The sequence below is a fragment of the Citrus sinensis genome, chromosome 6 (assembly GCF_022201045.2).
Source record: "Citrus sinensis cultivar Valencia sweet orange chromosome 6, DVS_A1.0, whole genome shotgun sequence".
Lineage (NCBI taxonomy): Eukaryota > Viridiplantae > Streptophyta > Magnoliopsida > Sapindales > Rutaceae > Citrus > Citrus sinensis.
Window position 1 is genome coordinate 10,267,163 of NC_068561.1, and position 14,378 is coordinate 10,281,540.

Sequence of the window (14,378 nt, forward strand, 5' to 3'; positions counted from 1 at the left end):
ATTTTATAGATGAAGGCCTAAGTCTTATTTTGTAAAATGATTAAATTATATATTTATTATATAAATTGAAATCATTGTGAGTTAAAATAATATTATTATTTTAATTTATTATAAAACAAATATATGATTCTCTAAATGAAAGAAAAGTATGCTATTATATTATAGCATCTATTAAAAATTTACAAATACACAAAAATTTATAACATTTTCATAATTTCATTGTTTATTTTCTTTACAATCATACTAACTTGCTTTTTAGTACATTAATTATTCAAATATTTCACCTTTTCTATCAATGAAATAAAAAATTTCATAAAAAAAAAATTGATACAATTTTAATAATTTATAAGCTCATCTGTTGCACTACTATCACCTTTAATTTGTTACATAAATTTATTTTACTAAGAGTTTTGATATCGCACTGTTTGATACTTATGTCTTTTTACAATTTATGCACACCAACATTCACAATAATATTCATAAAAAAATAAATAAAAATTAATCCGAGTCAAAAAATAAATTCTTGAATCCGCCCCTGGCAATGGGCTATTTAACCAAACTACAAGGATGTCAACGGCCCATAAATAACATTATGTTAAATGGTCGATTAGCTTAATCTTCAATGATTGTCAATGGCTGCTAACACTGCGATGAGGACGCAACTGGATGAACAGAGAGGTTAAAGGAACATTCCACACCCAGCGACACAAATAGTTCCCCACATATGGGCTTCTTCGAAATTCCACCGTAACCACATGTTATGAAAAAGATTGTTCGACCTTATAAGGTTGTATGAGCTCATTATATACTTGTGGTGAGGTTGCATGCCAACCTTGTGGCTTGGGCCCAAAATAAGCCTAGTACTTAAGACTACTCATCATAAATGTATCCATTCATGATTAAATAACGGGCAATTTTCATAAATCTCCCCTGAGGTTTGATATAATTTCACTTAGATGGTGAGTTTGATTGTATTCTCACTTACCTCTCCTGCCGTCAGTATATATACGGTTTGACCGTTAGTTGACTTGTAAAATTACTAAAATATCCAAACCACTTAAAACCAAGCCTAGGATTTGGCGCCAACAACTTTATACGGATTCGTTTACCAATGAGTGTGTTTATGGACAAAAATAGGGTGATATACACTTACCTCATCTTCTCTCCAAATTGAACTTAGGTTTGCTCTCCCCATTTTGGCCGAATTTTTCAGAAAGTTGCAGCTCTTGGTACTATGACTCTCCTCCATCTATATATTCTACACACACTACACAATACTTGCTTCCCCCCATCATCCATTAATCAATTAATTTATATGTTTTTTATTTTATCTTTTAATTTAACAGGAAAGGAACAAACATTTTCTCAAGCCCAGCTGGTCTTTTAATTAATTACTACTGTAAGTACTCAATATTTAGGCTAAAAAGTTGGATTCAACCCATCTCCTTCTTCCTTTTATATAAATCATTTTTCTTTTTCTTTTTTAACCATATTTATTTATATCGAAATGAAATGAAATGATATTGATAGCTAGATGAGTGTAAGATTGACTATAGATGAGTATTAGGATTGATTATTGTGTAAATATAAAAAAACGGCTTAATTAAATTGGTAGGTAAAAAATGGCACATGAGGTGTTCGACAAAATACCTCTTACGGTTTATTTGTCTCATTTTAAGTAAATTAAGTAGAATGACACATTGATGGGAAGACAAAATTTGTAAGCTCATCATGCAACACAACAAATCTGCGAAAAAACGAGATAAAAACACATTTACAAAGTTTGCAGCATTGTCGCGCGCGACGCGTGCTTGTCGCGCGCGCGACGTGTGCTTGTCTCGCGCGCGACGCTTGCTTGTCGCGCGGGCGACGAGTGCTTGTCGCGCGACGCGTGCTTGTCTCGCGCGCGCGACAGTGCCATTGCGCGGGCGACGAGTGCCATTGCGCGGGCGACGAGTGCTTGTTGTCCGGGCGACGAGCGTCCATTAGGCGCGCTTTGCTTTGCTGTCCCGCGTGCCCCATTTTATGTTGCCATTGCGCCCGTGACATGCATCCATTTAATTTTAATTTTTTATTTAAGTTTCTTCTCAAGGAACATGCGGTGATGACTTTTATTAGTAGTATTTTTATTTGTCCCATGAAATTGCTCTGTAATGTTAAGCGACAAGTTCTTGTCTCCCGTGCGACAATCTTGTCTTACAAAATTGTAGAAAGATGTTTATGTGTTTATTTGTAATATTTTGAGCTATGATTTTGATTAATGAATAAAAAATTGGATTTGCAGATATAATGGCCAAGAAGCCGCGGTCTAAGCGTAATCCACCCGGTCCAAGAAAGAAACCAGGCATGATGAAGATTCTGGCATCGGAACATTTCCCCGGGCGTATTACAAATACCTCTAAATTTGGAAATGTCATGGAAGCCATCAAAAGGAAGTTGACGAGACAACAATTAAGATTATTCAAGAAAGACATTTTTTGCCAGTTCGCAAAAATGGATGCCTATGTCTTCAGTGGCGCAATTGTGCACAACGCATTACTTAGGCAAGTAGCACATGATAAGCATGATGAAGATCAGATGTGGTTTGAATTATGTGGCCAATTAGCACGATTATCAATCGATGAGTGGTGTTTAGTTACCGGACTTAAGTATGGTGTATATGACATACACAGAAAAGCAAAGGTTGGGGTACAACACAGGTTACGTGATTTGTATTTTGATGGGGATCTAGGAGCGACCCTTAAAGAATTTGACGCAAGATTTGAGGCTTTGAACTTTAATGACGTGGACGATGTTGATGCGCTAAAGATCGCGCTGTATTATTTTGCGGATAGAGTGCTCAATGGAAGAAAAGATGAGCGTAAACCAAATTCAAAGTTGCTATACGAAGTCGATGATCTTGAGTACTTTAGAAGTCTTCCATGGGGTCGTTCCTCTTGGCAAACTGTATACGACAGTTTGGATACCGCACTGAATCAAAAATCAGAGCTTTTCCAGGATTTTAGTCTTAAAGAAGTGAAGTACAACATTTATGGCTTTTCTCCTGGGATGCAGGTGCGTTGATATCTGATAAAAAGTTATGCTTGTTTTGTTATGTACTTTTTAATCATTAAGCTTGTTTTGCTTCCGAAATTTATATTTTCACTTGGTATAGGCTTGGTTGTTCGAAGTATGTGAAGGGTTTGTAAACGAAAAGTGGGCCATCAAAACCAAAAAGAAGACTCCACGTATATTGAAGTGGGAAGGTGTTTCATCCACAAGAATATGTTTTACTGAGGTCTATAAGTTTTTCAACGACAAGACTCGTATTGTAAGTATTACATATATTTTTACATTGGTTGTGAGATTTAGTAAATTATAGATACTTCGGTTTACAAGAAATTTCAATTTCTTTATGCACAGGGAGTTGTTAAACAAACTCTCAATCCAACCACGCACGAGAAGGACACGCTATTGTGGAAAAGCGTGCAGGATTACATGAAACAAATCCCACAGTGGGTGTATAATGTAATAAAATTATTCAACTTAGTTATAACATTATGTTACCAATGTCGAACTGTTGCAAGCTGTATAATTTGTTTTCGTTGCAGCATCAGCCCAACATGTGCGTGCCGCCCATCGAAGAGGACAAAAATAAGACACCAGTTGGTGATGAATAAGAAGTAGATGCTGAGCCACCTGTTCACGACAAATATAAAGCCAACGACTCGCATGAGGTTATATGTTATTTTCGGCATTTTAACTATTTGTTTCACGAAAGTGTAAGATTTAATAAATTATACATAAAGTTTTTTTTTTCGCTATGATCACAGACAAAAGCAAAGGTTTCCCATGATGATGTCATCTATCAAATAGAGAGGATTGATCATTCCATTATTGACATGAAAGAAATGATGAATACGATGTTGTCCGAAGCTGCGGCTGAGCGTAAGGAGCAGAGACAATTTAGAAAAGAACAGAGAGAGTTTAGACAAGAGCAGAGACAGTTTGCGAAATCTGTTACGGAGTTTATTAATTCATATACCGGTAATTCATTCAATCGCTCCTACAGTGATACCCCAATGAGTAACTCTTACACGGTGAGTTATTTAAATAGTTGTTCCTTTTGGTTGACTACATTGTAACTAGAGTACTTGACAATAACAGTTTTTTATTGTTGACAGGTCCCTAACGATGTTGGAGATCAATATGAGCACACCCCGATGTCATTGAGTTTATATGGGGACTTAAACGATGACAGCGTGCAAATCCTGAAGGAAGCACATCCCGGCATTAGCAAATTTGGCCGTCCATATAGGACGTCACATGTCCTTAGAAGTCCATACTTACATACTTACAAGCGAGTAAGGGGCATTAAGAGTCTCCCCACCGCAGAGGCAACGAATGGCGAGATTGACGAAAGGATGATTGTCGATATCAATCCACTTAAACGATTGGATGATCCGACACTATTTCATGAGTTTGAGCAATGGCTTGCTGGTAACGTTGCAGTTGATCGTGAGATCCATCAATCGATGCAATTTTATAGAACATTGTTGGGGAAAGACTCAATGGGGTGGCTAGGTGATGAGGTAATTATTGTTAATCTTTATTTAATTTACTTATGATTAAATTAAGTTGGTTGTTTGACATATGTATTTGCCACGTTCAGCATATCCATGAATACTACCGGTTGATAAGTGAAAAGCAGCAGCAATATCCAAATGCCTTATATCAACGTTGCACGCATACAGATGTCTTTTTTTGGATAAGAGACTTGCAGTTCCAATCATCAATTTACTACCCTGTACTAAAATATAACATTGAAATATTTGATTGCGATGAATTCAATAGGTTTTTTTGAAGGCTCAATGGAATAACGGTGATTGTGATCTACATTCATTAGATTATACCAGGCTGAACACTTACATTGTCGGTCGGGAAGACACGAAATCAAAACCGTTTGCGGACGTTGATATGGTGTGTGTTCCTACATGGTTCAATATAGTTCTGATAATAATAATTAGTTGATTTTATGATTTCTTCACATTGGATACGAATTCTTATGGCCATCTACAGGTTTTAATTCCAATTAACTTGGAAGATAACCATTGGGTTGTAGCCCGGGTAGACTTCCAGCACAAGCAGATAGAGATCTATGACTCAATGAAGGAGTTTCGCGAGGACAAAACGTATGGTCAGTTTTTGAAGCCACTTCAAGTTATCTTTCCCCAATGGCTCGAAGATGTTGGGTTTTATGACAACCGGCCAAACTTACGTAGTGCGGAACCCTGGAAACTGGTGAGCATTGATGATGTGCCTCAACAACAGCCTGGAAGCGGCGATTGTGGGGTTTTTATGTTAATGTTTACAATGTACTTAATGTTCAAGCTACAATTTAATTTTGACAGTTGGCATGGACATTATTTTAGGAGGAAGATTGCCATTGACATATTTAACGGTGATATTATGTTATAAATGATATATTACTCTTTTATATTAATTATTGAATCTTGTGTCGACCGAACTGAAAATTCATATATTGAAGATTGTTATTATATCTGTTTTGATACCTTGTGTTAATGAGTTGATTGTTGAGATGTTGGTTGGTGAGAATCTGAGTTCTGTTATAGGTTGATAGCAGCTTGTGTCAAATATTAGTGGTTTGGTCTTTGTAGCAAAATTGAATCCGTTGATCCTGAGAGAAGCAAACATCCTATAATTTAGGGAGACAATGTTTATCTCCCGGGAGACGAGCAGTCGTCGCTCCAACTTTTTGGATACAAGCATTCTGAATTTTGGGGAGACAGATTTGTCGCTCGGGAGACAACAGCTTATCTCCCAAAATTTCAGAATGCTTGTATCGACATTGCAAAAACAAGCATTCTGGAATTTGGGGAGACAAGCTGTTGTCTCCCGAGCGACAAATCTGTCTCCCCAAAATTCAGAATGCTTGTTTTTTGAAATATCGAAACAAGCATTCTGAAATTTGGGGTGACAAGCATTGTCGCACGGGAGACAACAGCTTGGCTCCCCAAATTTCAGAATGCTTGTTTTTGCAATGTCGATACAAGCATTCTGAAATTTGGGGAGACAAGCTGTGTCTCCCGTGCGACAATGCTTGTCACCCCAAAATTCAGAATTTTTGCCTGGAGGTGAAATAAAAAACTACAAAAACTTAATTTACTTCTCTCAGCAATAGACTATACTCTCCATCAAGTTGTTTGTCACCCAACCGACGATACAAATAGCAAACATTTTAATTTATGCCGAAACCTAAAAAACATTAATATCAGTTAATTAAATAACACAAACATGTGCATTTCCGCAGCTTACAGTTGATCACAATAACAATTTGACTGAATTTCATCAGCCTATACAACTAGCAGTCGCCCATATATACAAAAAGAACAAAAATAATAACTACAGTAACAGTGTGCCATGATAGATAGTTGAGTTATACTTTATACATGGCATTGTCACTATGTTAGTATAACATTTATACAAAATATACAAAAACTCAATCTTGTGCCTATGATTGAGTACAAAAAGATGATACGACATCTCAATTGCCTTGCTCGTACTGAAAAGGTGTTGTATCATCAGATCCCTCAAAAGAATGTATTGTATGGGATGAGTTCGGGTGCTGCCATCTTTACAAAAAATAAGACATTTGTGCTACTGACATGCTGCTGAATGCACTGTACTTCAAACTTGTTACTCTTCAGTTAATTGTCCTTCAATTGTAAATATAGATAATTAGAAGATTATCTAATAATTAAGTATATATTATTTCATCATTGTAAACAAAATATAAATGAGATTATTAGGATAATACCATGTCCAATGACACTGGACTGAGTTGACACCATATTTTCAGTAGATGCAGCATTTGAAGCAATGCCATCATCAGCATACTTTGAACCGGAGCAACGACCTTTTCCCTATATATATATATTAGTAGTTGATATGTTGGAGGATAAATAGTAATGCATAAAAATAAACAACAAAATTGTAATAACTCACCTTTGCTGAATTTCGCTTCAGTTCCGCTTTCTTCAACTTCAAACACTGTATAGGTGCCTTACAACCCCTCTTATTGTGGCCCCACTGACCACATCTCGAACATTTCACACTCGAACTCCTTTTGAAGGACTTTGCTTCACCCAATTCTTTCTTTCTCTTGGTCTGAGGCCTACCAGCACATCTACTGATAATTGGTGGTTGAAGATTATTGTGCAGAAGTAGAGGCCATTTACTCTCATCAGGCATTGGATATAATTGGTGCGAATAAGTGTTCTGAAATGATATTTTCTTCAACAATGGGTGGACAAAGTCATTCACGTTGAACCTCATGGCATCAATGCAACAAATTGCATGTTTGCAAGGCAGCCCTGATATGTCCCACTCATTGCAATCACAATGTTTTCCTAACAAATCTACAACAGTCCTCTTGGACACATCTTCCATGACCTCAAATGTCTGGTTGTGACCAAATATCACAGTCAATGATCTAGCCGCCTCCTTTTCTCTCGTAACTCTCCTCCTAACAACTGGAGGCAACTTATCCTGCCAAGCGAGAACTTCTTGTTGTCTCGTGTGAATGAGTGTCATCAATTTTCTCCTAATTTCTTCAAGCATTCGGAGGATCGGCATGCCTCTATAATTTTTTATCCAGTTGTTGAAAGACTCGGACATGTTATTGGTGACATGGTTACTTTTAGTATGGGCAGGGAAACAATGCTTCGCCCAACAAACTACGGGTATTTGCATCAACCAATCATGTCCAGCGGGACTGATTTCATTCAACTCAGCCATATGTCTCCTGAAATAAGAAACATTTGCAATTCTACACGCTTGCCAGAATGGTTTCTTAAGCAAAACACCGAGAAATTTTTCCTTGAAGTTAGCATAAATGTGTCTGCAACAGTATCTCTTCAAAGCATGAGGAAAGACCTTGTCTAATGCATTTAGTATCCCCTTCTGTCTGTCACTGATAAAACACAAACCTTCCCCATAATTGCAGCCTATTTGTTCATATAATTTCTCCAGAAAATACACCCAAGACTCTGTGTTTTCATTTTCTACTACACATACAGCCAATGGGTAAATACCATAATTGGCATCCACACTAACTGCAGACAACAACACTCCCTTATAGGGTCCTTTTAGAAAACAACCATCAATGCCTATGAATTGCCTACAACCCCCAAAGAATCCCCTTCTGCTTGCATCAAAGAACACAAAGAATCTCCTAAAATAAGGATCCACGCCACCTCCTAACCAATCTTCATCTAATGATACAGTGGATCCAGGATTCGAAGCAAGTATGGCATGCATATACCTGAATAGTTTGGTGTAGCTTACTTTATGGTCTTGTCCCAACAGTTCTAATGCTTTGTTTCTTGTTCGATATAGCCTTTGATTGCAGCAAGTTATTCTATATCTTCTGAACAGTTCTGATGCAATGACATCAATTGGCAGTTGAGTATTAGCCCTGAACAGATGAAGAAAGGAAATAGCTATCCATGTTGATGTTGCTTCGTAATTCTCGGTGTTTCTTACACAAGTATGCTCTGAACAGTATGTCTTGATCTGAAAATTACCTTTATTCCAGTTAGGACTAGCTTGTAGCCTCCAAGTACATCCTGTAGTAGCACACCTAAGTGTAACTCTTGACTTTTCATTCTTTACTCTTTCTAATCTGAATGCATTCTTTATTGCATACACCTTCACAACCTTCCTGAATTCATCTACATCCTTAAACAACTGACCTGGTTTAAGTACAATATTTTCACCATCAGCTGTAAACTCAAAACCACCTGAGTTTCGCTCATATCGATAACAAGCTTCGTTCGCAGCCTCATCATCAGTTTCATCCAAATTACAACCACTATCATCACCAGATTGGTAGTCATCTAACCCATTATCAAGCACAGCGTCAACAACTTCATTAACCTCTCCTTCGCTATCAGCATGAGGTAAATCATTTTCAATATTATTTTCTGTACATTCATCTACAAAGACATCTCTATCGTCATTTGTTGCCATCATCTCAACCAAATCTTCTATTGCCGTCCCTTGCTAAACTTCATTAACCTCATCATTGAAATCAGAGAGAGCAAACTCATTCTGATCCGCTAAGTCAAAGCAGTCCATTTCAACTGGCCTTTCGTCTCTATCATATGTGAATAAGCACACGTTAATAAGTGAAAGTAAAGCAATAATTATGAATAATAATAATAATAATGACATTGCTAAACAACAACAACAACAGTTACAATAATAAAGAAAAATGATAATAATAATACATTTTAAAATTTTTCATGTCACATAACAAACAAAAACTGAGTACGTGCGACAATCTTGTCGCACGGGAGACAACCATATCGCCCAAAAATACAGAATTTTTTATGTGACACAGGAGCATGTCACCACACAGAACACAAAAACATTGTTTCACTTGTCGCCCAAAAATCCTATTTGTCGCCTACAAAAACAGAAATTGTGTTCGTGCGACACACAATTGTCGCACGGGAGACACAAAACTTTCGCCCAAAAACACAGAATGTATGTGCGACAAGAGGATATCGCCACACAACAGACAAAAACACTGTTTTTGTGCGACAAGACTTGTCCCCCGTGCGACAATACTGTCGCCTTAAAACACAGAAACGCATTACGGGCGACAGCAGTTCATCGCACGTGCGACACCATTGTCACCCAAAAACTCAGTCTGTATTAGTGCGACAATGTCTTGTCGCACGGGAGACAAACTTGTCACCCAAAAACGCAGAAACTGTGTTTCTGCGACGGGCGCACACAAACACTGCAAATTCATAAACATATCAACTTAAGCAAACTTTGGCGGGAAAAATAAAAATTGCAGCTAAGACTACTTCTATTTTACACACCCATTTGCATAACAATAACAATTTTTTGGCTTTGTAGCCTTATTACACTATGTATGGTGTAAATCACAAACATAAAATAACTAATAATTAAATTTTTTCAACTCATGGCCACATATGGCTAAACTCATTTTCCTTTTAATCAATTTTTCCACCGCCAACCCATGAACAAGACAAATAAAACACAACCAACAACCACTTATAAAACTCCAAAAACAAGAAAACCAAAGGTATTTATAAATTTTAGACTTTCATCAAGTAACTAACCTCTTACAAACTCCAATAACAGTGGCACCTTCCGATCGCCGTTGATCGTCACCGGTCGGTGGCCTTCTCCGACCACCTATGTTTTTCTTCTTCATGGGTTATGTATGTTCTTGATGTGTATTTCTTTTTGTTCCAGTAGATGAGAGTAGGTGAGTGGAGTGAAAATGGTGAGAAATTGACAACCATTGCTTTTTTGTGCTGAGGAAAGAGAAGAGAAAGAGAAAAACACTCTTTTACACAATGGATATTGTGTCTAATCGGTTAATACAATTGTCCAATAGATTTTGAACCATTTTTTATTGTTATTTGATTTTTTTATAATTTCACCTTGTCTTTTACATATTTACCCTCGTCAACTAACGGTCAAACCGTATGTATACTAACAGCAGGGGAGGTAAGTGAGAATACAATCAAACTCGCCATCTAAGTGAAATTATATCAAACCTCAGGGGAGGTTTCTGAAAATTGCCCATTAAATAACCCAATCCGATCTAAAAAAATTCAAGTTTGGATCAAATACAGACAAAACCTTCAACCTAATGAGGTGGGATTTTGGCCAACTCAATCAGATCGTGATTCGATCCGAAAAATTGATTGGGTTGACAATAAATTAAAACAAATATAATTTTAGATATAAATCTTAGGAGTGTGTAAATAACTAGACCATATCCAATAGTAATAGTTAATTTTTATTTCTATTTATTTGATTTCATAATAATAGTTTTTTTGTTGAAAATTAGAAATCTTCTAATAACTAAAGCAATTTGAAAAACAAAACTCAAATTAAACAAAAAAGACTCAAAATTACCCCTAATCTGAATATAATCCGAACTCAACTCGATTCGCATATAATTGTAATCTGATCTGGTTCGAACTCAAACCGGAACTTTTGATTCAATCCAATGATAGTTCGAATCAAATTACAAATTTAGATTACTTTTTTCCCAATCTGATCGGCCCAAACCCAAATAAGTTGATTCGAACTTGAATTTGCCTACCCCTAAACATAATCATGTTTTTGTATTCCGAACTTCGAAATTGCCATGTAATTTTTTTTTTTGAAGAAAAGAATTAATAAGTAAATATCAAAATGCATTGGAATTCATGACATGCAAAATGCATGTGAATTTGTGATTCATTCCATGCGGAAATTGATACAAAAAATTTAAGAGAATTTAATAGTATTTTTTTTAATTAATTTTGTTATTTTTTGGGTGTCTAGATATTAGATTACCTTTTTCCCAATCTGATCGGCCCAAACCCAAATAAGTTGATTCGAACTTGAATTTGCCTACCCCTAAACATAATCATGTTTTTACATTCCGAACTTCGAAATTGCCATGTAATTTTTTTTTGAAGAAAAGAATTAATAAGTAAATATCAAAATGCATTCGAATTCATGACATGCAAAATGCATGTGAATTTGTGATTCATTCCATGCGGAAATTGATACAAAAAATTTAAGAGAATTTAATAGTATTTTTTTAATTAATTTTGTTATTTTTTTGGGTGTCTAGATATTAGTTTTTAAAACAAATATATATATATATATATATATATATAGGAGTGTGTAAATATATTGAATTTTGTTTTGTGGTATTTTAGTGACATCCTCAGTTGCACATCGCACGGTCCCTAATCATGGCCGACCAATCATTTCAAGCTAAACATTAGTGTGCGACAATATGTTTAGAGAATAATTATAGAGTCACAAATGTTAGAACAAGAAATTCTTTTGGTGAAAACCATTACCTATAATTCAGGAACATGTATGTTGTATCACTAAGAATTAATATCAAAATATCCTGAAGTGTATCTGAATCCATAGTGCTTAATTGCTTTTTAGAGTTGTGTGGTTGGCCTTACAGATCTACATGTTATCCTAGAGAATCCTTTAATTTTTCCTGTGCTCTCTCTCTGATAATAGGATGTTAGAGAGAATAAAACAATACATGTGACTTGGGTATCATGACCACTTATATAGACAACTTTTTCTTATGTCTTTACGTATTCATATTTCAACCCATCATAAAAATTGAAATTACCCTTAATTCTATACATGTTAAAGGCCTGCACTCTATCAATCACATTAAAGTTCATATTACCGAAAACCTTAATAGATCACTTTTAATTGAGCTTAACTCTATATGACAATCTGCAACACATAATTATTTACATATAAACCCAATGTTGAATTAAGGATCCAACAATGCTAAATTAAAAATCCAACAATCTCTCACTTAGGCTATACGTGTAGCCTTATATTATACTTTGTGAAAATAACCGTATAAGTTAAACCTTACTGTCATTATCGAAATGTATTTATAACCAAACCTGTCTATCGGTCATACCAATATAGAATCAAAGCCGCCTTCATTACAACTATTGTAACTCAACCCACCAATTGTCATTGTGTCAATATAACTGAATGACATGGATCATGATGTGGATATGTAACATGGAAATTTCATACAATATGATCTTAACATGCATATTTTCAACAGGTCCACCTTAAACCTTAGTGAGATCAAACCATATCAAAATCAAAGTTGAATAAACCAAAACTTTATTTTTATAGAAAATAACCTAAATATCCATAAATTGACTGAAAAATGTTTATATTATAAGAGCACCTAAATTCACAATCCCACTAAAATATCTTTTAATGACATGACACTCATACGTGGAACATGCTCATGAAACATCTTAGGTGATAATCCCTAATCCCTTAGTAAGCAGATCTGCAATTATGGAGTTTGTGCCTATGTGCTCTATAGACAACTATCCATATTGGATTCTTTCTTTAACAACTAATAACTTGATGTCTATATACTTCGACTTTGTTGAGCTTCTATTGCTATGGGAATACATCACTATTGACTTGTTGTCATAAAATAACTTGAGTGGTTTATCAATATCATCTATTATACATAGTCCCATGACAAATTCCGTAGCCATATCCCATGATTAGATGTCTTATAACTTGGTATGAACTCTGCTGCCATTGTAAAAGATGCTATAAGAGACTATTTAGCAACTTTCTAGGAAACAACACCCATAACTAGCAGATAAATATAACCCAAAGTGAATTTCATACTATTTTGGCATCCAGCAAAATTAAAATCAATTTACCCAACAATCTCAAGTTGATTTGACCTCTAATATGTGAGCATGTAGTATTTTATTCTCTGTAAGTACCGCAAGGTCTATTTGGCTACTTTCCAATGGTATACTCCTAGATTATTTAAATAACTGCCCAGCATCCCAATAACGTATGCAATATCTGGTCATGTGCAAACCTGAGCATGCATCAAACTTCTTACTACTGAGCATAAAGAATTTTCTGCATTTTCTTTTCCTCAAAATCATTCTTAGGGCACTAATTGAGACTAAACTTGTCTCTTTTAACCATAGGGTAATCACCTGGTTTTCAATCTTACTTGACATATCTCTTGAGAACCGTTTCGATATAGTTCTTTTGTGATAGTTCAAGAATACCACAGGGCGATCTCGGTGTATTTATATGCCTAATACAAAAGAGGCGTCACCAAGATCTTTTATCTCAAAATTTTTAATTAGAAATCTCTAGTTCAAGAATACTTATATCATTGTTGGCAAGTCAAATATCATTGACATATAAAACTAGAAAAATATACTTACTCACACAAAACTAATAGTATATGTAATCATCAACCAAATTTATCTCAAAACCGAATGAGGTTATCACTTGATGAAACTTGAAATACCATGGTCGAGATGCATGCTTGAGCTTATAGATGGATTTCTTAAATTTGCATCATATATTCTTTGGGTCTCATGACACAAAGTTTTCTGGTTGCATCATATATATTGTCCCATCAATGTCACCATTGAGAAATATTGTATTAACATTCATCTGATGTAACTAAAGATTGAAATGCATTGCCAATGCCATTATAATCATAAAAGAGACTTTCGACGAAACCAAAGAGAAAGTCTCTTTATAGTCGATGCCTTTTTTTTCTACGCAAAGCCCCTTGTGACAAGATGTGCCTTATACCTCTCCTTGTTGCCTTTTAAGTCCCCTTTGGTCTTAAATGTTTATTTGCAACCAATAAGTTTCAAACCTTTTGGCATAATCCGCTTCTTAGACTTAGAACTTTACATGACTTGGTGGAAATTGATTGGATCGTCTTTCTTAACTCTAATGTCTACTTTATGTTCTTGGAGAAATACAACATA

General features: G+C 35.5%; 1 protein-coding gene across 1 annotated transcript; it reads right to left on the reverse strand.

Annotated features, from left to right (window-relative positions):
* Positions 1-6,238: 6,238 nt before the first annotated feature.
* Positions 6,239-9,030, reverse strand: LOC127903095 (uncharacterized). The gene is made up of 3 exons (XM_052443757.1): positions 7,006-9,030; positions 6,818-6,923; positions 6,239-6,255 (listed from the first exon to the last, which is right to left on the reverse strand). The coding sequence occupies exons 1-3, from the start codon at positions 9,028-9,030 to the stop codon at positions 6,239-6,241; spliced, it is 2,148 nt and encodes a 715-aa protein (XP_052299717.1).
* Between the last annotated feature and the right edge of the window lie 5,348 nt (positions 9,031-14,378).

Excerpts from the sequence above, each read along its gene's own strand:
- LOC127903095 (XM_052443757.1), bottom strand. The coding sequence starts at position 9,030 with ATGGCAACAAATGACGATAGAGATGTCTTTGTAGATGAATGTACAGAA. Across the intron at positions 6,924-7,005 it reads TGAAGCGAAATTCAGCAAAG|GGAAAAGGTCGTTGCTCCGG; the intron begins GTGAGTTATTAC and ends ATATATATATAG.